The sequence below is a fragment of the Lathamus discolor genome, chromosome 15 (genome assembly GCF_037157495.1).
Source record: "Lathamus discolor isolate bLatDis1 chromosome 15, bLatDis1.hap1, whole genome shotgun sequence".
NCBI lineage: Eukaryota > Metazoa > Chordata > Aves > Psittaciformes > Psittacidae > Lathamus > Lathamus discolor.
The window spans coordinates 11,315,508-11,335,711 of NC_088898.1; the positions used below are offsets into that span (position 1 = coordinate 11,315,508).

At 63.3% G+C, this 20,204-nt stretch overlaps 3 protein-coding genes across 7 annotated transcripts in view; all 3 read left to right on the forward strand.

Annotated features, from left to right (window-relative positions):
• Positions 1-2,396, forward strand: part of RABL6 (RAB, member RAS oncogene family like 6) — a 54,085-nt gene extending 51,689 nt beyond the window's left edge. Inside the window, exon 16 of one of the 2 annotated variants that reach the window (XR_010616103.1) lies at positions 289-315. Coding sequence is in view for 1 of the 2 variants with exons in the window: in XM_065695288.1 (XP_065551360.1) it covers positions 289-486 (198 nt within the window). In the remaining variant the exon portion in view is untranslated. Of the gene's footprint in view, positions 1-288 lie in introns of both variants that reach the window. The other variant, XM_065695288.1, reaches the window with a different exon arrangement.
• A 4,777-nt stretch (positions 2,397-7,173) lies between these two features.
• On the forward strand, positions 7,174-17,473 carry AJM1 (apical junction component 1 homolog). 3 transcript variants are annotated; one of them, XM_065695675.1, is made up of 3 exons: positions 7,174-7,590; positions 11,334-11,407; positions 13,507-17,473. In XM_065695675.1, the coding sequence occupies exon 3, from the start codon at positions 13,570-13,572 to the stop codon at positions 16,804-16,806; it is 3,237 nt and encodes a 1,078-aa protein (XP_065551747.1). In that variant the 5' UTR covers positions 7,174-7,590; positions 11,334-11,407; positions 13,507-13,569; the 3' UTR covers positions 16,807-17,473. The 3 variants fall into 3 exon arrangements, with proteins under 3 accessions (XP_065551747.1, XP_065551746.1, XP_065551748.1); XM_065695674.1 differs by lacking the exon at positions 7,174-7,590 and adding an exon at positions 8,246-8,473; XM_065695676.1 differs by lacking the exon at positions 7,174-7,590 and adding an exon at positions 9,828-10,181.
• Positions 17,474-17,485: 12 nt separating this feature from the next.
• On the forward strand, positions 17,486-19,034 carry PHPT1 (phosphohistidine phosphatase 1). Of its 2 annotated transcripts, none has more exons than XM_065695677.1 (3): positions 17,486-17,945; positions 18,147-18,271; positions 18,651-19,034. In XM_065695677.1, exons 1-3 carry the CDS (start codon positions 17,501-17,503, stop codon positions 18,741-18,743), a joined length of 663 nt encoding a protein of 220 aa, XP_065551749.1. In that variant the 5' UTR covers positions 17,486-17,500; the 3' UTR covers positions 18,744-19,034. The 2 variants fall into 2 exon arrangements, with proteins under 2 accessions (XP_065551749.1, XP_065551750.1); XM_065695678.1 differs by having other exon boundaries at positions 17,845-18,025.
• The last annotated feature ends 1,170 nt before the right edge of the window (positions 19,035-20,204 follow it).

The following is a 20,204-nucleotide window of genomic DNA, read 5'->3' on the forward strand; positions in this document are numbered from 1 at the left end:
AAGGGGAGTCTGCAGGAGGCTTTGTCTTTGGCATTTCTGCCTGTCCAGTACTGCGGTATCGTCGGGCACAAACAGCCTGACAGACCACTACTATGTATAAACCAGATGGTCTTTGCTCTGTTCTGTCCAAACTCGCAGAAGGGTCTTCTGGAAAACACTCCAAGCCTGCCCTGGTAGTAGATGCTTCACCCTAAGTCAGGGTCCCATCAGAGCCAAGTTCCAGGGTGAGGTATGCTGGTTACTGGCATGCTCAGAGGATTTGCTAATGAAAATACTCTCCTTTTGCAGGAGGAAGAGAAATCTGCAAAAAAGAAGAGCAAACACAAGAAAAGCAAAGAGAGGGAGGAGAACAAAGAGGAGAAGAAGAAGAAGAAAAAGAAGAGCAAGGAGAAAAGCAGCGAGATAGATGAACTTGAGGCTTTCCTGGGAGGAGGAGGAGCCAGCATGAGCAAGCCTGGAGGAGGTGGGGACTATGAGGAGCTGTAGGTGTCTCCTGCGCGGCAGACTCCCAGTCGTGCTGTCTCCATCTTTCCATAGGAGTCACACCAGGATGGGTGCAGATCTGTGAAGCTTTGGCTGTTTGCCCAATATTCTCTGAAACCGGAGTTGGCAAAACAAAAGCTTCACATCTGCGGGCGCTGTTCTGGTGCGTTCCTTACACAAAGCAAATCCAGCTGAGATGTACTTGAGTAAGGGGATGGTTCAGGGCACAGCTCCCAGGCCCGCTTCCAGGCTGTTGTTTTTCTCCTTCCAGAGATGCTCTGTGGGAAGCTGGCAGGTGTGGGAGGAGAAGGGGACCTGCTGCCTGCTCTGCCCCAGCTATATTCTACTCCTGCACACCTGAAATTCCTGTCTTGTTAAGAGGAGTGCAACAAAACATGCTGCATGAATGCATCGCACTCGCCTGTCTCAAGTCTTTAACTTTCTGTCCTTCCTATTTTTGTAATGAGAAAGGTGGTGTTGACCATTGCTCCACCCAGCAGTTGCTGAGCTTTAAATGGAGCAGATCATGCTATGGTGATGCACACAGCAGCCACAGGGCCAGAGCAAGAGAGAGTGAGTGTGATTTTTGGAGTCCTTTGAACGGGACCTTTCTGCACAGCAGCTTAATCAGCACTCACTGATGCTGCTGTTGGCATTCATGAAGCCCCTTTGATTTCCATGGCCCCAGTGTCTCAGACACTACACGTAAGCTGCTATGCAGTTTGGGAAAACAATGCAAAGTGCAAAGCTAACCTGAAAAAGAGAGACAAGAATCAGTGCTTTTCTGCATTTCCCACCCTTGGATTTGCATACACTAGAATCCCCTCCCTTCAGTACCTCTCAGGGACATGACTTTCATGTGAAAATGAAGATATCCAGAGCTTCAGAACTGTCTCCAGGGAGGTGTTAGCATGGCAAGGCATATGCTTCTCAGGCATCTTACAGTGTTGCTGTAAAACCCTGGCTGCCTCTATGCTGAGGGACAAGCACTGCAGCTCAGCCAGTGTCTGTCCTGGGCCAGCGCCTGTCCATCCTACAGCCGCGTGCCCTGGGCCCAGCCTCCAGCCACCAACGTGCTGCCTTCCCCTGCAAGTGGAGAGCGTCCTCCAAGCCCCTGCCTGTGGGAAGCCGTAGTCTCTGCTTTGAACCCAAACCAGTGGGTTGGTACCCACGGCTCAGGAGCCGTGGGAGCCGTTGGATGGGCTCTGCAGGCCCTACACACTCGCCTGTGTCCCAGTGAGCTGCCCTTGTCTTTGATGGAGCTTGTGATTTCTCTGCACCCCTTTTGGTCTGGTTCCAGTGTCCCTTTCACAGCTCAGGTGGTGAAGCTCCCTCCAGGTACTGTGCATTCCATGACCCTGTTGCTTGCAGGTTTATTTGAGGTTTGGTTTTGTTCCCACCATCACCTTTTTGTTGTAAAATGTCAGCCATGGTATTCAAATTGGGTTTTCCTTCTACATCCCTGTAAAGCAAGGTGTCCATTAGAACCATGATCCATTCCAGGGCTGTCTTGACCAGCAGGCAGTTCGCTGCTCCATTATTCTTTTTCCTTCCCCTCAGCCTCCAAAATGCACTTGTAACTCTTTCCCTATAAAACAAACTGGGTTTTTTGCTGCATGAGCAGTGTATCATTCAGGTCTGTTTGCCATGAGCATTTGCCTACTTCTCTGAGCATTACGTTTCACATGACACTGTAGGGAAATTGCATGGGACAGTTCAAATTTTGCACGTCTGGGGACATAAAAGGGGATTGGGATGTGACTGGGTTGCAAAAGGTCAGGCAGGAGCTGGAGCCTCAGTTGGCTGCGTTCCTGAGAGCACTTCTGTTATGTGAACGTTTTGGGTCATGTTCCATTTTGCATCGAAAAAGCCTGGTACAGTCCATCCTGACTATAAAGCTCTGTTGTACAACTGCCTCTGACATCTTCTTCTCCACCACAAGCCTATCTGCCTGGGTGCAGGAGCTGCGGGTATCCAGGACTCATGCACAGAAGGGCACCCTGCTGCTGCCCTGCTCTCACATTCTTATACTTTATGGAATGGGGTACTCAATTAAAAATGGTTAAAACAACCCAAAAGGTGAACATAAAACCCAGGAGTTCTTTCCCCAAACTGTCCTGCGAGCTGTTGTCTCACACAGTGGAAGGGAGGGAGCTCAGCTCTGCTTCCATGTGAGTGCAGCTCTTGGGTAGCAGAAGGCTCTGAGCCCCCTGGAAGCACCAACGTGGGCATTGGTTTGTCTTTCACCTGGGACAGATTTGAGCACCACGGGAGCCTTTACACTCCGTGTGGCTCCAGTTCCTTGTCAGCACAAGGAGCTGAGAGGAAAACAAGAGATGAGTCACTGTGTTCAAAATACTCCTCTGAAAGAGAAAAGCAGATGCAGGAGCTCTCTTCACTTGCACTGGAGCCCCAGGAGGGTGCATGCCGTGTTTTGGCTTCAACAGCCAGAGCAATCCCACCCTGGAAGTGAAGCGGGAGCATGCAAGGGAATAGCAGGAAAAAAGGTGCATTTTAGGCTTGGATTTCTCCCTTTTTCAGGAATGCTGAACGCAACTGGGACTGCAGCATGAGGTGTTATCCCATACCAGCAAGCAGAAGTGAGGGGGGAAAGAAACAGACTGAGCTTGGCTCTCCCATGCCCAGTCTTTGAGTAAGCTAAATATAAAAAGCATGTGTGTGCCTGTTGTTATGAGGAAGCTTCTGCAGGATCACATGGATATAAATAGTTCCTGTGAGCATCTCAAAAGGTACCAGTGTGGTAGCTTTGGGGTTTATCAGTCACCCAAAGAAAAGAAATTCGAGGGCTGCGGAGCTGTGGGTTCTTGGAGTGAACCCAGAGCTGATGTTGGACCAGGTTGTGCTTGGTTTAGAGCAGCAGGAGGGAGAAGTGCAGGTTTATCCGCAGTGTGGAGAGCCCCATTCTTGAGGTTGCTGCTGTTCTGCTTGCATCTTGGCTTCCACCGTGCCAGCTTGAAGGTGGAGTGTTCACGAACGTCGAGGTACCTCCGAGGTCCCTGTGTCCTCGCAGCTGGGATTGCTCGGGAATTGCTGCAGGGGGAGCAGCCTCCATGCGCTCAGGCATCCGGCTGGGCTGGCGGCGCCATCGGGGAGGAGAAGGGACCCGTCTGCGGGACGCTGTCTGTCTGCTTTGGGGACACCGTGTGTAGCGTCCCAGTGGGAAAAGCAGAGGCTGTGCTGCTGATTGGAGACATGACTGGAGCTGTGCACGCAGTGTTTGAGCAGGGAGGGTTCCCTGCGCTGGGATCCAGCGTCACACTGAGCAGCGCCTGTCTCTTGGCAACTCGGTGTGTGACTTGCTGCAGCTGCTGCAACAAGACGTGGATGAAGGCACCCTCCGGAGCAAAGGGATGCTCTGGTCTGCACTGGGGGGCAGCCCAGCATTTAGCAGGACACAGAATAACTGCAGGACTTGGAACCTCGAGTGCTCTTGGACAAACACACGGCAGAGGCAAAGCTGGGGCAGGCAGAGCTGAGGGGAGGGCAGTGAGCAGGCAGGGGGTGGCTGGGGCAAGGGGGCTGATGGCTCTTCTGCCTGCAGCTGCCTGCAGCTTCCCCTTCCTGCTGCATGGAGAGGCCGTTAGCAGTCCTAGTCTTCTGGGATGCCCCAGAGATTGAAACAAGTGATACTGGGGAATTCCTGCAGTAGGATGGGCTCAGGGACCGGCTGCTGTAACCAAGCAACAGCCTCAATCATGGCATAATACAATTAATCCAGTGATGGCTCAGTCTGCTGCTTAACTATAGCAGGGCTTGAGCCTCCTTGACTTGTGCATTTGCCTCCAAAACAAGCCTTCAGTACCTCAGGGATGTCACTCGTGTCCCTGGCCCTAGGACAGCTCACAGGGAGCATCCAGCCTTCAGCCACACCACAGAGGAGTTGCTGAGCAGAGGAAATGATCCCCTGGCACCATCAGACAGTGGCTGGAGGCGGTGGGTCCCGCAGGCTTGGGCAGGCCTTGGTCGGGTGAGATGTGGTGGCATTGGCTCAAGCTGCAGCTTCGGGCATGGAGCAGCCTTTGGGAACCCAGAGCACAATAATGGGTTAGAGCAGGAGGTTCCCTGTGTGCACTTGGGCTGTATGTGGGATACTGCCTATGGGCAAGTCAGCTTCTGAGCCCACTAAAACCAGTGATCTCCAAATAGGTGGCAGCAAGGAGGGAAGCAGTGGTGTGGCTGGCTGTCACTGCAGGGGTGAGATGAGGGGAGGAGGATGCTGTGTCCTGCAGTGCCAGCCATTGACTGCTCTGGGACAGCGAGTCTTGGCCTGGCGGAGCTCTGCCTGTCCTGAGGTCCCTGAGCAGGCTGGGAAGAGGCTTTCCCCGGATCTGGGAGGAGAAACCCTCCTTGTGCCGCTGGCAGGCAGCAGCTCCGAGCAGGGGTGCGCAGTGGTGGCCTCGAGCGCTGCCCATGCTGTAGTCACAGCCCAGCATGAGGAGGTTGGTTCATGCGTCACTGCGGGTGCCGGTGGCTCCAGGGTATGATGCTGCTGGTGTGTGGCATCACTTGGGAGGCTGCCCAGTGCTGGTGCTGCCCGGGTACAGCTCCATCACGCACCACAGCTGCATCCTGCTGGCCAGGCAGCACCAGATCCCTCCCGCTGCTACCATGGGGGGTGAGGGCACCCCAAACGGGATGTCTGCCTCTGGCACTGCTGTGTGGCAGGAGATGGATGCCCTGTGCATGGATGCCCTCAAGACTCTGCCTCTGGGGGCTGATCCGTCATTCCCAAGGAGGCAGAAGGGGATGTGGGTCTGCAGCTCTTTACAGGCAGGGACACTAAAGCCAGCAGCTGCTTTACACACTTCACACTCACCCTCTTGCCACCAAAGGCATCAGGAGCTGCGGGCAAGATCCAGCTCCCTCCTGAGCTCTGAGGCAGGCAGCAGGGCCTGGTTCTCCTTCGTTTCAGGGCTGGGGAAAAGGAGGTGATGCCAGGGAAGGGTGAGAGAAGCTGGGAGGAGGGGAGAGACCCCTGACACAGCCAGCTCAGGGCAACGGGAGCATCGCCCCAGCTGGGAGCTGCGCACCTGGGACAGCAGCACCAGGGAGATGATGAGCAGGGCGCAAGGGGAAGGGATCGAACATTGATCCCTGCTCTAAATTCAGCAGCTGAGGAGGAAGTGGGGCAACGCGCAGCATTCCCAGCATGTTCCTGGTGCTGTTCATGGCACACGCAGGTCCCTGGACGGGCTCTCCCCCAGGCGTCCCACTGTCTGGGAGTCCATGTCCCCCCAGGGCTGAGATCTGTCGTGTTCTGGGGCTGCCCAAGTGCTCAGCATCATCACCATTCCCCAGTGATCCTCACTGTGACCCGTGGGCACGGTGTTCCTCTGTGCCTCAGTTTCCCCTTGGCCAGGGCATGGCAGAGCTGAGTCTGTGACCTGCAGCCACAGGCACGGACCAACCCAGTGCTGCCCACCGGGCGGAGCCACATGGACAGCTTCAGCCCCCGGTGCGGCACAGGGCGGGCCTCTCCCAGCCACGATCAGCAGAGGGCAGGAGCGTGGTGCCGGTGGGGAAACTGAGTCACGGCAACAGAGGGCCTGTCGCAGCTCTGCTCCCTGCTGGGCTTGGGGGAGCCCAGCACTGGCCAAGCAATAGCCCCACACAAGGGGGGGGGGATTCCCCCACTCAGCCCCAGCTCTTGGCCCTGACGGAGCCATGGGGGCACACGGGGCCGCGCACCCAGCACGGGCAGGAGCTGGCACGGTGCTGACCTTTCACTTGCAGGACTGTAGGAACGAGCCCGGCTCGTGTCGTCCCCCTGACTGCCCGTGTCCTCCCCACAGGACAGGGCCTGGCAGCTCGGCCAGGGACAAGCCTGGACATGCACAGCCACGGCAGGGGCCCAGCACTGGGGCAGGGACAGCCCTGTCCCTCCGCAGAGCGCTGCCACCGCACGGGGCTGTGAGGGGGGTCCCTCCAGCTGAGGGGCTGCCCCCCTGCAGCAGCAGGCACGAGGCTGGGGACAGCCCCCACTGCACCCAAGGGCCACCCCGGGGCTGTCCCCTTCTGAGTGCCCCGGTCGGGGTGCCCGGGGGTGCCACAGCCACAGCAGCCACGTGCCCCAGAGCCCGCCTTGCCCACTCCCAGTGAGCTCCACACAACTTCCATCCTCCTCCTGTGGCATCTCCTTTCCTTCAGGCTGCCCCTGGCTCGAGGAGGAGGAGGCAGCCACAACCCCAGTGACAGCAGCACATGCCATGGCTCCAGCATCTCCGGCGGCGAGAAGACATGCTCATGGTCCAGTTGGATCCCTCAGCACTTTCCAGCCTAAAATAGCAGCCTCCCAGTGGGGGTAGCAGATGGTTCCACCACCCCCTGCCACAGGGCTTGGGGAACGTGGTCCAGCCCCTTGTCCAAGGCCCTGTGGCCACTCCAAAGCATGGAGCTCTGGATCGGTGACCCCAATCCATGTAGGTGCCACTCAGGGCCACATCTGCAAGGTCAGAGGGTGGCACCAAAGGGGGTGCCCTCGGGGAAGGCACGTGGCAGCAGCATTCTCCATGCCGGGACTCCATTGCATGCCCGTAGGATTTGGGCTCCTGCATCGCCTGTGTGGGGGCGCTACGGGGGGTGCTGAGCCCCGGCAGCCCCTGGCAGGGCTCCGGGCTGGCACCAGTGACCGCGTCAGGAACTCGCCCGGCTCTGCTCCGGCGCGGGGCCGGCAGCCGGTGGGAGCAGATGGAGCCGCGGGCGGGGGCCGCGGGGGGCACCGGGCAGGGAGCCGGAGCCCTGCGTCCTGCAGGGAGGAAAATGGGAACCGGCGGGGGAGGAGCCGGGCCTGGCTGAGCGAGGCCGCAGCTCCCCGGGGAGCTGCTCCTCCCGACCCTGCTCGCCCCGGCAGCAGCTGTGTCCCCTCATCTGGGCAGTGAGCTCGGCCGGTGCCCTGCTGCGGAACACAAGACACGCGGGGGCCAAACGCACCACGCCGGGCCGCATTCCTGCAGGAGTCATGGCAACACCAGTGCGCTGCAGCGCCCGGCTCAGCTGCGTGCGGACCACGGGAGGATGCTCCCGGAGCCACAGCGCGGGGGGGGAACGGTCTCGGCTATGGAGGATTTTGAACTCAAGCACATCCCGGTAGGCACCGGCCACGCAGGGACTGGCGGGGAGGGCAGAGCTCAGCACTGGGCTCGGAGAAGGTCCCCAGCGCTGAGGCTCCTTCCCGGGGCACCCACCGGTGCCGGGGCCCTCGGCTGCACCAGCGGTGCCTCGGGGAGGCGGGAGATGGGAAACTGAGGCAGAGTCTCTGGAGCCGCTGCGCGCCGAGAGCCGCCGGCGGCCGCCTTCCTCCGCCTCGGCGAGTTCCCTGCTCATCACTGAGCGTCTCCCGGCCGCGGGCAGTGGCAGCCCCAGCGCCTCCGGGAAATGAGGCCGCGCCTCAGAGGAGCTTGTCGGGGATTTCACTGGCCACGATGGGCCAAGGTCAGGCGGGGACTGGCCCAGGGGCTGCCGGCACCGGGGATCTGCCAGCGTGAGGGCAGGAGCCTGCGAGGGCACGGCACAACGAGGATAGGGATGGGGATGGGGATGGAGATGGGGATGGAGATGGGGATGGAGATGGGGATGGGGGCCGCTGCCGAGCGGAGCCAGAGCTGGGCCCGTTGAATGGGCCCGGGGCCGGGGGCGGTGCCGGTGGGTGGCTCCGGTCCCGGTCCCGGCCCCGGCCAGTAACTCCGCCTGCCGTATTTATGGGAAAACAAGCGGCGGCGGAGCCGAGCGGCCGCGGCGGAGCGCCGTGCCGTGCCGTGCCGTGCCGTGCCGAGCCGAGCCGAGCCGAGCCGTGCCGTGCTGAGCCGTGCCGAGCCGTGCTGAGCCGTGCCGTGCCCTACCGGACTGGGCCGTGCGGGATCGGGCGGAGCCGGGCCATGGCCACCGCGGCTGCGGCGGCAGCCCGAGCCTAGCGCGGTGGTGGTGTAGAGGATGCGGCGGGGGGGCCGCTGGGGCGGCGGGCGCGGAGCAGGTAAGGGGGGGGCCCGGACAGGGGGCTCCGGCCTGTCGTACTCCCTGGGAACCCTGACCAGTCCATCTCCCCGACCCCTCTGGACCATCGCATCGCGTCCCATCCCCCTATGCCCTCTCCTCGAGTCCCCATCTCACTCCCCCCTTTTCACATCCCAGTCCCATCCTCCTGAGACCCTCCGGGGGCATCCCCCCGGCTGCCCGTGCTCCCTGATCCCCGCCCCCCCCAGTTCATGCCGCACATCCCTGTCCCCATCCCGCTGTGCCCTTCCCATCCCTCGGGTCTCCTGGGGCCATTCCCATCCCTCACCCGCGGCCGAGTCACCCAACGCATCGCACCCCACCCCCGTGTTCCCCATCCTCATCCGCATCCCCATCCTCATCCTCTTCTCCATCCCGCCGCAGTACCCCGGCCAGGCAATCTCCCCCTGCAGCGCTCGGTGCGGCCCAGCGGGCCCGGTGCCTCCCGGTGCCGGTGCGCAGTGGGGGAGGAGGGAATCCCGCGGCCACCGCCCTGGGGTCCGCGGTTCGCGGCAGCGCCCGGGACAGCCCTGCTCCCCCCGGCCCCCCCGGCCTGGGAACTGCGGCCCCCCTCGGGGTCCCCCATTGCCCCCAGGCCGCGCCCGTTGACAAGCTTCGAGGTGGGGGGGAGGGGGCTGGCTGGGGTAGGGGCATCTCTTGTGCCCTGGGGGTGCTGCACCCCCTCGCCTGGTGCCAGCACCGAGGCACCCTCCTGGACTGGGGGTGCCGCTCCCCGCGGGAGGATGAGCCCCTCTCGGGAGGTGGCCAGGGCTGGAGGTGTTGGGGCTGTGCAGTGTGTGTGCGGGAGTCTGCGGGGGGCTCAGGGACGGAGGGACACAGGGAGGTGTGAAGCGGCCATGAGATGCACGGCTGGGGCAACGCTGCAGGGGCACAGAGCACTCTGTGTGTTGCGGGGTGCCCTGGGGGGGGCACAGAGGGGGGAAGCTTCTATTTGCCAATTCATCGGGCAGGAGCCAGGGGCCAGGTGTTCCCTGGCTCTGGGCAGTGCCAGGTGTGGGCAGGGCCCAGGGAGCGGTGACAGTCAGTGCCCTCCCAAGCCTGTGTGCAGCGGGGTCAGGGCTGGCAGTGCACCCATGGCAGTGCACCCATAGCAGTGCACTGGTCATACTCCCAGCACCGTCTGCAGGAGCATGGTGCTCACAGCGCACACACAATGCTGCCCTGGTGCTGTTTTGGACCGGTGTGCTGAGGGCATGCTGCTGGCACAGGCAGGCCAGGAGCTCGGTGCAGTGCAGCGTGTGCTGACAGCGTTCTGGGGCTGCCTGCGGGCTGGTGCAGTGGCAGCGTGCTTGGTGCACTGCATGTGTAGGTAGTGTGCTGGCAGTGCAGCTGCTGCAGTGTGCCCAGACAGCGCTCTGCTATGTACTCAGTGGGATGTGCGGGCAGGGGGTGCTGAGCAGTGCACTGGCAGCAGGAGGGCAGCGTGCACAGGGCAGTGCCCTGGCAGTGGTCAGTGCAGTGCAGCAGTGCCCTGGTGATGTGCTTGGCGCAGGGCAGGCAGTAGGCAGCATGGGCACAGGGCAGACGGCAGGAGGTTGGTGCTGCAGTGCCTAGGCAGTGGTGAGAGCACTGGAGGGCACTGCACAGAGAGCACGTGCCACGTGCCGGCAGTGACCCAGTTCCCGGCAGCCTCGTGCAGGCCCCTCCGGCTCCCGGCCCAGAGCAGGGTGAGGAGCTTGGCAAGGAGCGAGGGCAGCCCCCGCTGCGGGCAGCAGGGAATGGAGGGGGGCGCTGCGGGAGGCACCGGGCTCTGCAGTCACCGGGCTCTGTGCTGGTGCCAGGTCAAGCTGCGGGGTGGTCCCTGTGGGCATCCCGCTGGGCACGGGTGTTTGTGTGTCCTGCCCAGCAGCAGGGGCACGGGGGGCTCTGCGAGAAGCAGCCTGTGGTGGGGACATGGGCAGGGTGCTGTGTCCCTAGGGGGGTCCTCAGGAGTGTCCTGTGAGCTCAGAAAGTGCTGCCAGCCCGTGTCAGCATCCCCAGGGTGACCCAGCACAGAGACCCTGGGCAGCAGCGCTGGAGCCTGTGAGAGCAGCAGGGCTGGGGGGCGAGCAGGGAAGGATGTGTAACCCTCTCCCTGCAGAGGTGGCACTGGGGTGGGGGGCTGGAGGGGCCACGACAAAAGGGCAGAGGGTGCTTCTTTGGGTGTTTTGCTACCGCTGCAGTGCCACAAAGCCCGGGGTCCCCCCCCACTCCCTCCAGTCCCCCACAGCTCCCCATGCACCCACACTCCGTATGCACCCACCCCCCCACGCACCCACACTCCCCTCACACCCACACTCTCCATGCACCCACACTCCCCTCACACCCACACTCTCCATGCACCCACACTCCCCATGCACCCACACTCCCCTCACACCCACACTCTCCATGCACCCACACTCTCCATGCACCCACACTCCCCATGCACCCACACTCCCCTCACACCCACACTCTCCATGCACCCACACTCCCCATGCACCCACACTCCCCTCACACCCACACTCTCCATGCACCCACACCCCCCTCTCACCCACACTCCCCAAGAAGAGCAGGAATGATTGGGAGAAACCATGGCAACCTGCGGGCTCTGCAGGCACGGGGTGTGCGGGGGAGGGGGGGTAGAGGGATGTGCCACTGCCCATGGGATGCAGTGCCCATGTCCCTAGGGATGTGCACAGTGGCCTCGGGGCTGCAGCTCCGTGTGGCTCAGCAGAGCTGCAGCTGCAGGGGTGTCTCAGGGTGCTCCCCAGCCCCTCCTGTATTCCCCCCCTTCCCCCCCCCCCCCCCCCCCCATGGCCAGGGCTGCCCTAGGACCCTCACGTGCCTCTTTGATTTTGCAGAGCTGGGATGGAGCCACTGCGGAGCCCTTGGCCAGGTCAACCCACACTCCCCCTCCCTGCTGCCGCCAGACCAGGTAGGACCCTGGGTTGTGGTTCCCTGCCACCAGCCACCCTGACATCGTGGGTATGGGCTTCCCAATGCCACCATCAGCATGGCTGCAGCATGGGTGCTGCCTGCCTGGATCCAGCCCAGCTCTCAAGCACTGTAATGCAGCCAGGCTGATGCTGAACCACCACTATGGGAATAAACCTTTCCTCCCAGCCTCAGAGGCACTGGGATCCCCATCTCCTCCTGGCATCAAGATCTCCCCAGCCTACCCCATGGACACACACCCCAACCTCACTGGTCTCACCTCAGCTCCAGCATCTGCACCCCTGCTTTGGGATGAGAAAGGGCTTTAGCCGGGTAGTGAGGGGCGACCCAAGCTGCCCTCCATCTCTGCATAGTGCATACTGCTGCTCACCGAATAAAGTCTCTTCCTTTTCTCCCAGAAACACCTTTCTGTGGTCCTCTGCTGCTGTTCAAAGCCAAATGCCTTTTGCTGGCCTTTGCTGTGCTCCTTTAGTGCCTTGTAGAGCGGCTGGTGCCCATCTTGGCCAAACCCTCATAGGATGTAATAACCATTAAACCTGGCCGAGTGTCTCTGCCATGGGCAAAGCTGGTGGCACATCCACTTGGTGCCAGTCACTTGGGGGGAGCTTGTGCTCATGTCCCCCCTGGTCACACAGTGGGGTCACACGTGGTTGGGGCCCTGCCCACCCTGGCACCATTGCCCAGGAGCAGGTGGGTGCATGGTGCTGGTGCTCGATGGGTGCTACAGGAGCCGCAGCTGCCATCCCACCTGTGAAGCCCTGGACACATGTCACGGGCACAGGATGCAAGAGCAGACAAAGCTGGTGGGCACAGAGCCAGTGCAGCCCCTCACAGCGGGGTTACTGCAGAGAGACCCTGGTCTGTGCTGCTCAGAGCTGTGGGGAGCAATGAAGGAGTTGCTGCTGGCACGTGGGGTTGGGGCACCTGACATAGCACCCCTCTACCAAGCCCTGGTGCCACCCATGCTGGAACTGATGAGCCCCCAGGGAGTGATGCGGCTGCAAGCAGTGGGACTGAAGACATCTGCTATAAGACAGCACAGAGCCAGGCTGAGAGAGCTGGGCTGGGGCAGCCTGGAGAGGAGAAGGCTCCTGAAGGGGAGACCTGAGAGCAGCTCCAGTGCTTAAACGGGCTGCAGGAAACCTGGAGAGGGGCTTGGGACAAGGGCCTGTAGGGACAGGCCAAGGGGAATGGCTTGAACCTGCCCGAGGGGAGCCTGAGATGAGCTCTTAGGCAGAAGCTCTTCCCTGTGAGGGTGCTGAGGCGCTGGCACAGGGTGCCCAGAGAAGCTGTGGCTGCCCCATCCCTGGCAGTGCTCAAGGCCAGGTTGGACAAAGGGGCTTGGAGCAAGCTGCTCCAGTGGAAGGGGTCCCTGCCCATGGCAGGGGTTGGAGCTGGATGAGCTTTAATGCTCCTTCCAACACAAACCAGGCTGGGATTCTATGACTGTTGGCACCCCGCAGGAGTGTTCGTGGGCCATGGTGGGCACAGCCTCTTGCACCCCTGGAGCCCCTGAGCTGTGCAAGCTTCACAGCCACCACAGTGGGTGCTCCTGGCACCCATCCTGGAGTCGTGCTCCTGCCTGCATTGCTGGTGCTCAGTACAGCATGTGCTGGGACGTGGGGACACATGGTCACAGACTGGGGAGTCAGGCACATGCTTCCCATTCACTGTGGAAACCCCTGATGCTGCCATCTTCTGTCATGCTGCACAAGGGTCCCCATGTCCTGCACCCCAGTAACAGGGCACAGCGGTTGGTGGCCTTCTTTCCTGCAGTGAGCTGGCACATCGCCCTGCTGCCTGCAGTGCCCGGAGCACTCATGGGTGTTCTGCCAGCCCTCTGTTATTGGCACCCCAAATGGAGGTGCAAATTGGATTGGAGTCTTTTTCCAGCTTTTTCCCCCATTTGGGATCCAACTATAGACAGCAGCAGCAGAGGCTGGGATGTCTCCAAGCCCTCATTTCTGAGGATGCGGCCAAACCTCCTCCTCAAGCCAGGAGCTGTGGGGATATATCCAGTGCCGTCACGGCTTCAGAAGTCCCTGCTGGGATTCAGGCACCTCATCTGTTCTCTTGCAGGGCCGGCTTCCTTCCTCTGAGGCCATCTGAAGGGGAGCTGGCGGGAGAATAGTCGCTTTTAAGATGACACGAACAGACCCACCTGACATCCTCGTGTCTACGGTGTACCAAGACATAAAGGTGGCCACTGCAGCCCCCAGGGATTCCATTGTCTGCCAGCCCCTGGCACAATGTGATGCCTCCATGTCCTCGACCCTGCCCCGCGAGCCGCAGCCCTTCAACAAGCGCCACTGCAGGAGCTTCGACTTCGACGAGTCGCTGGAGGAGCAGCTGGGCACCCCCGCGACCATGGAGCAGCCGTGCCCGCACCCCGGCACCCCCGAGCCCACGCCAGGGCCGCCGGGCAGGCGGGTGCCCCCGAAGCCGGACCCTTACGCCTGCAGAGCCCCGGCACCGAGAAGCGAGCCGAAGCGCCGTACCCGCTCCAAGAGCGCGCCGCGGGTCAAGACCACCTTCACCCCGGTGCCCATCGCGGTCTCGGCGTCGCCGCCGCCGGCCCGGCGTGGGCGCGAGGTGCTGCGGGTGGCACGGGAGCCCTCCCGGCCCGAGCCCTCGCCGCGCCGCGAGAGCCAGGCTCCGCTGCGTGCCATGGCCAACGAGGTGCACCCCATCAAGCTCCAGCCGCAGCGCAGCAGCGTCAGCCGCATCTCCCCGCTCTGCCTGGGCAGCAACTGCTTCGAGGAGGGGCCCGGCGGCAAGGCGGGGGCCAGCCCCCACGTCAAGTGCCGGGTGGACATCAAGCCGGACGAGGCGGTGCTGGTGCACGCAGCACGCAGCTTGCGGGCAGCGCAGGGCCGGCAGGAGCCGCCGCGCTGGCCCCGCGCTCCTGCCCGCAGCCTGGCGGTGCCGGGAGGCCGGCAGGTATCCGCGTCCCGCACGCCCACCCCCAGCGACTCCTACAGCGGGGACCCCCCGTTCGTGCCCTATCACGGAGAGTACTACGAGGCAGACCCCCGGGCACTGGCGTACCAGACAGTGCCGGTGCCGGCCTCGCGGGAGTTCAGGGAATACCCCGACAGGGGCTGCATGACCTTCTCGGCTTCCGGCGTCCCCGCCAAGTTCTTCTATGCGGAGGAGCCGGCGCGATGCCCCAGCCCCGCCATGCCTCTGCGCAGCTCCGGCTACGCCAGCTACCCCTACCCTGGCCGCCACGCTGTTCCCCAGCACTTCTACACCGAGGACCCGGCCAAAGCCGCCGTCCACACGGTGCCACCCCGGACGTTGTATGTGGAGGAGCCACGGGGCTACCTGGTGCAGGAGGCGCCCGCCCGCACCTTCTACGGGGATGAGCCCCGCTTTTACCCCCCTCGCGGCACCCCGGTCAAAACTCTCTATGCTGAGGACGCCCGGACGTACCCAGCCCTAGGCTCCTCGGCTCGGGTCTTCTATGCCGAGGACTATGGGAAGTACCGGGAGCGGGAGATGATGTCGCGGACGTGCCCCCCGCCCCGCAGCGCGCAGCCCTTGCACTTCAGTGACTGGTACGGCCCCAAGCGGGCTGCGCTGCCCTACCAGACCCTGCAAGTGTCACGCTTCACCCCGCAGCCAGCAGGGCACGAGGCTATGGTCTCCTCCTGGCACTCCAGCTATGGAGTAACCCCCACACGGCTGGGCCGGGAGACCCAGCACTACTCTAAGTCCTGGGATAACATCCTGGCGCCGGCGGTGCACAGGGAGGAGGTCCTGCAGCGCGGGCGCAGCTACGAGAACCTGCTCGCCCGGGAGCAGCACCGTGCCTTATCCCCCGAGGAGCGCCGCCAGCCGGTGGTGATCAACCTGTCGAGCTCGCCCAAGCGCTACGCCGCGCTGTCTCTCTCCGAGAGCTCCATCCTTGAGAGGGTACATGCCGATGGTGGCCGCGGCCCCCCAGGCCGCTCCTGGTACGTCACACCGGAGATCACCATCACCGACAACGACATCCGCGCCGACGGGATGGGCAGGAGCGAGAGGCGCTCAGCTAGTTGGGACATGCTGGACGGGGGGCGAGAGCACGGGCCCTATGCTGTGCCCAGTGCCCCGCAGCCCGTCCCCAGGGAGAGCAGCTCCGGGCGCCAGCGCAGCCTGGAGCAGCTGGACGAGCTCATCACCGACCTCGTCATCGACTACAAGCCGACATCGGGCCACCGCGCCGGGGACAGGGACAGCCTTGCCGAGCAGCTCAAACAGCTCTTGGGCACCAGTGCCACAGGGCCTCCGCGGCGAGGCGAGGGCAGGAGAGGTCCTCCTGGCACATCCGAGGCACCCCGGCCCACAAAGGAGCAGCCGGGTCCCAGCTCCCGCACCAGCGCCCCACGCCCCTCGCCTGCCCCAGTGCCTGCCAGCACCTTTGAGAAGTCCCCAGACAACTGCTCACCTGACCTGAGCGCAGAGGAGGATGACATGATGATGTGCTCCAACGCCAAGTGCCGGCGGACAGAGACCATGTTCAACGCCTGCCTCTACTTCAAGTCGTGCCACAGCTGCTACACCTACTACTGCTCCCGGCACTGCCGCCGTGAGGACTGGGACACGCACAAGGAGAGCTGTGTCTATGGGCGGGTGGGCAGCGTCTGCCGCCACGTCCTGCAGTTCTGCCGCGAGAACACCGAGGTGCACAAGGCCTTCTCACGCATTGCCAAGGTGGGCTACCTCTCCCGTGGCCGTGGCGTCCTCTTCCTGGGCTTCCCCAATGCCGGTTCAGCGGAGAACTTCCTCCAGTTCGGGCTGGAGAGTCTGCTGATGTCCCCCACCTACCTGTCCCTGCGGGAGCTGGACAGCTACTCGGACAACCTGGGGGAGTATGCCCGGGAGCTGCGGGAGACGGGCAACCAGTACGACCCCGACGAATGTTTCCTCCTGAATGTAACTGTGGCCATCACCCAAAAAGTGCCGGACAAGCCATCGCCAAAGATGCAGGTGCCGACGGTCAGGAAGTACGCCAAGGTGGCCTTAGCCTCCTCCAGCCCAGAGAAGAAGATCCTGAAGAAGGAGCGGGACATGGAGACATTGATCCTGACGCCGCCCCCTGGCACAGCAGATATCGACAAGGAGGGCGAGGAGGGCCGCAAGGCGCGGGAGGTCTGCTTCATCAACATCCAGCGCGAGCTGCGCATCCGCGGCGTCTTCCTGCGCCACGAGTTCCCCGCTGTCTACGAGCAGCTCTGCGACTTCGTGGAGAGCAACAAACGCTTCACCCCCACCACCATCTACCCCATCGACAAGAGGACAGGCAAACAGTTCATGTGCATGATCATGGCAGCCTCCGAGCCCCGCACACTCGACTGGGTGGCCAGCCCCAACCTCCTGGATGACATCATGTAAACATGGGGTGGGGACCCCTCCAGCTCACCCCCCGCCCCCCCGGCTCACACCCCTTTGTAGATAGGTGTTGCCCTGTCAGCACGGTGGGACAGGGACCTCCTCTCAGATGTGGCAGGGAGTGGAGGAGAAGGCTGAGGCAGGCTGCGGGCAGCCAGCACTGGTGGGGGGGGCTGCAGGTGAGGGTGCTGCAGGGCGCAGGAGCATTGGCCAAGGTTTGCCATGGGGCACAGGTCCCAGCCAGCCCCTTGGCACGACCCCACAGAGCCCTCTCGGGGTGAGTGATGCTTGCTCAGAGAGAGGGCACCCCAAGGACTGCCAGCCTCTGCCCACTGGCCAGCCTGGCTGCCTGCACACGCAGAGCCCCCTGTGCCTGCCTGCACCTGGCACCCTGAGCAGCGCCCCGGGGCCCACCGCAGCAGTCCTGGGGCCGTGCAGAGCCTGCGGTGCTGCTGGCAGCCCTGCAGGGATGCACTGGTGCGGTCTGCGGTGGGAGCGAGCGCCACAAGGTCCCTGCTCCCTCGAGTCCGTGTCCTGAGCACGTCACTGCGTGACCGTCGGGTACAGCGCGGACCCTGCGCGGGAGCTGTAACGCACCCGCGGGCGCTCCCGGGAACCCGTAAGGCGGGGCAGGGGCTGCGGCGAGTCCCGGCTGCACCCATGGCTGCGTGTGCAGCCGGGCAGGGGAAGGCTCCTCATGGGGCTGCAGCGGCGGGGGGGGTCTGACTGCGGCCGAGGGCCTTGGGGCTGCCACAGGGAGGCGCCGGGGCACCGGCAGAGGGCAGAGCCGGTCGAAGGCACGGCCCAGCTCTTCGCCGCTCGCCCGGGGATGCCCCACGGTCCTGCCCAGCGCCGGCCGCGCTGCCGGTCCTGGTGCCGCAGGCCCCCTCCCGGCCGGACCGCCCCTCGCACCGCCCCCAGCACCACGACCGGACCCCGACACCGTCGGGCGAGGCCGGAAGAGAATCCCCCGGTACCGCCGCAGTACCCGCGACCAGGGCCCCGCCCCGCCGGTGGGCGGGCACCCGTGGGCGGTGCCGGGAGCTGGTTGGCAGCGGCGGCGGAAGGGGCGGGGCGGCCGCGATGGCGGCGGCGCTCTCGGGGGTCCGGGACGTGGAGATCGACGGTGACGGCGTGTTCAAGTACGTGCTGGTGCGCGTGCGAGCGCCCGGCGCGCCCGGGAAGGACGTCGTGCGCGGGCACGGCTGGGCCGAGTACCACGGTGAGGGGCGCGCGCACCCGCGGTACCGGGGCTGCCCCGCGCCGCGGCTCCTCCTGGGGCTCGGGCGGTGTGTGCCCCCCCTGCGGCGCGTGCCCGGCGCCACCGCTCCCTCTCCCCGCAGCCGACATCTACGAGCGGACGGCGGCGGAGCTGGCGCGGCAGGGCCTGGAATGCGAGTGCCTGGGGGGCGGCCGGCTCTCCCACCGCCCGCAGGAGAGGAAGATCCACGTCTACGGATACTCGGTGGTAAGCGGGGGCCGGGGCGCGGGGGGGGACAGGTCTCACACCCCCGTGGGCGCGGCCGCTTCTTCCCGATGCCGCGCGGGTTCCCGCGGCAGGCGCGCTGCTCGGGGGTGCGCACATCGCGTCTCCATGGCGGGCGGGGAGGGTGTCGGTGATGCCGGTGCCTGTTTTCCCAGCTCCAGGGTGGCACCACCCGCTGTCCGGCAGGCGGGGCCGGGCTGAGCTGCCGGTGGCCTGAACCGCAGCTGCGGAGGGGTCGGAGCCCATCGGTGGTTCACGGACTCAGCGGCGTCTGGGGCTGCTGCCGGAGCTTCTGGTTGCCGTGAGCGCCCCCGTGGGTGGTGGTACAGGCACTACCTGGGGCCGCTCTCTCCTCTGCCAGGGCTTCGGGCGAGCCGACCACTCCGTCACTACGGAGAAGCTGAAGGCCGAGTACCCAGACTACGAGATCACCTGGGCAGATGAAGGCTACTGACTCCGCTGCCCGGGCTGCAGCAGCGGCACCAGCCTGGAGCTGGTGCAGCCAGACCCGGTGTTGGGGGGGTGGCAACAGGCTCCCGGTGTTCTCGGCTCTCCTGGTTTTCCTTTCTGTTGAACTTGCCTGTTCTCCACTGTCACCGGACTTCCCATGTGCCGGTGGGTGCTCCGACCTCCCCAGCACGGCAGAGCTTCGGTGAAGCTGGTGGGTGCCCTGCCCCGACGTCCCCGGTGGCGACAGGGTTTGTCCCACATGTGTATGTGAGAATTAAACACACTGGGCAGCGCAGCACCCGTGGCTTGGTCTGCTCCTTTTCCTGGTCTGGGATGCAGCCCCTCATAACAGGAGTGACTTCCCAGATTTCCAGGCACTAAGGGAGGCCTGACCCTGGAGCTGTCAGAGTCTGGGGTGGGGACAGCTGAGGGGATGTTAGGATTAGCCTTGGGAAGGGGGAGGAGGAGGAGGTGATGGTTCCCAGTGCCTGGTGGAGGGAAGGGCAAGGTTACCACCCTCTTCCCCTGTTGGGAGGGAGCTGAGCTACCCTGGAGCGTGGTTGGGAGACCATGCTTGTTCCCACCCCTTCAGGTGGTCACACCTTGAGGTAGAGCATCTTCCTTGACTTCAGCCCTCCAGACAGCCAGGACTAGCTCCTGTCCCTCATTGTTGCCCAGGGAGACTGCTTGTACTCCAAGTGGGTGGGAGGACTGGGAAAAGCTGCTGGAGCCTTCCATGCCAGGAGAGGTCGAGGGAGATGTGCTGGTCAGGCTGCCAGGTGGATCGCTTGATCACCATCCCATACAAGGTTGGGACTGGAGGAACCTTAACCCCCTGGTCCCAGCCCCGTGTCACTTGTCAGACTACGATCCTTTGTGCCCCTGGCTCCTGCCTGCCTGCTCTGCCTGCTGCTGCCTGCCTGCCTTCCCCTCTTGCCATCAGGGATGTGGACTACCTAGACAGGAGGTGGTTCCTCTGTGCCTGAAGCCATGCAGGGTCAGCACACCTTGCTGAGGCTCAGCCCCAGTGCCCAGTGTCCTGCCCCAAACTCAAAAGGAGATCATGAGGGATAAGGGTGAGCTTCATGGGCCAGGCTGGGGTGTGGGACCACTGCCCAGCTGGTGGCTCAGGGCTGGAGCTCAGTCTCCTGTGGAGGATGGTGCCCGCCAGCCTTGCAAGCTGGCCTGCTCTAGACAGACAGCTCTGCTGTGCCTAGATTTGACCTCCTGCAAGGTGTTGACCATCTTCTCCATGCGGGGGTGAATGTCACACAGCATTCATGAGTGCACTCAGCACTGGTGGCTGTTAGGTGGGGGCTGAGTGCCCTGCACTGGTTGCACAGAGGCAACTCTGGAGATGTCCAGTCCATCCTTTACCCCAGCAGAGCCAGCTCCTCTCTGCACCCTCTTGTCAGGTCTTTATACACAGGAGTGACATTCCCCTGTGCTTTCTCCAGTTTGGGCA

Bases quoted from the DNA above. Each gene is read 5' to 3' on its own strand.
- AJM1 (XM_065695675.1), top strand. From the start codon at position 13,570: ATGACACGAACAGACCCACCTGACATCCTCGTGTCTACGGTGTACCAA.
- PHPT1 (XM_065695677.1), top strand. From the start codon at position 17,501: ATGGGGCTGCAGCGGCGGGGGGGGTCTGACTGCGGCCGAGGGCCTTGG. The intron at 17,946-18,146 runs GTACGTGCTGGT...CTCTCCCCGCAG, and splicing joins GACGGTGACGGCGTGTTCAA to CCGACATCTACGAGCGGACG. The intron at 18,272-18,650 runs GTAAGCGGGGGC...CTCCTCTGCCAG, and splicing joins ACGTCTACGGATACTCGGTG to GGCTTCGGGCGAGCCGACCA.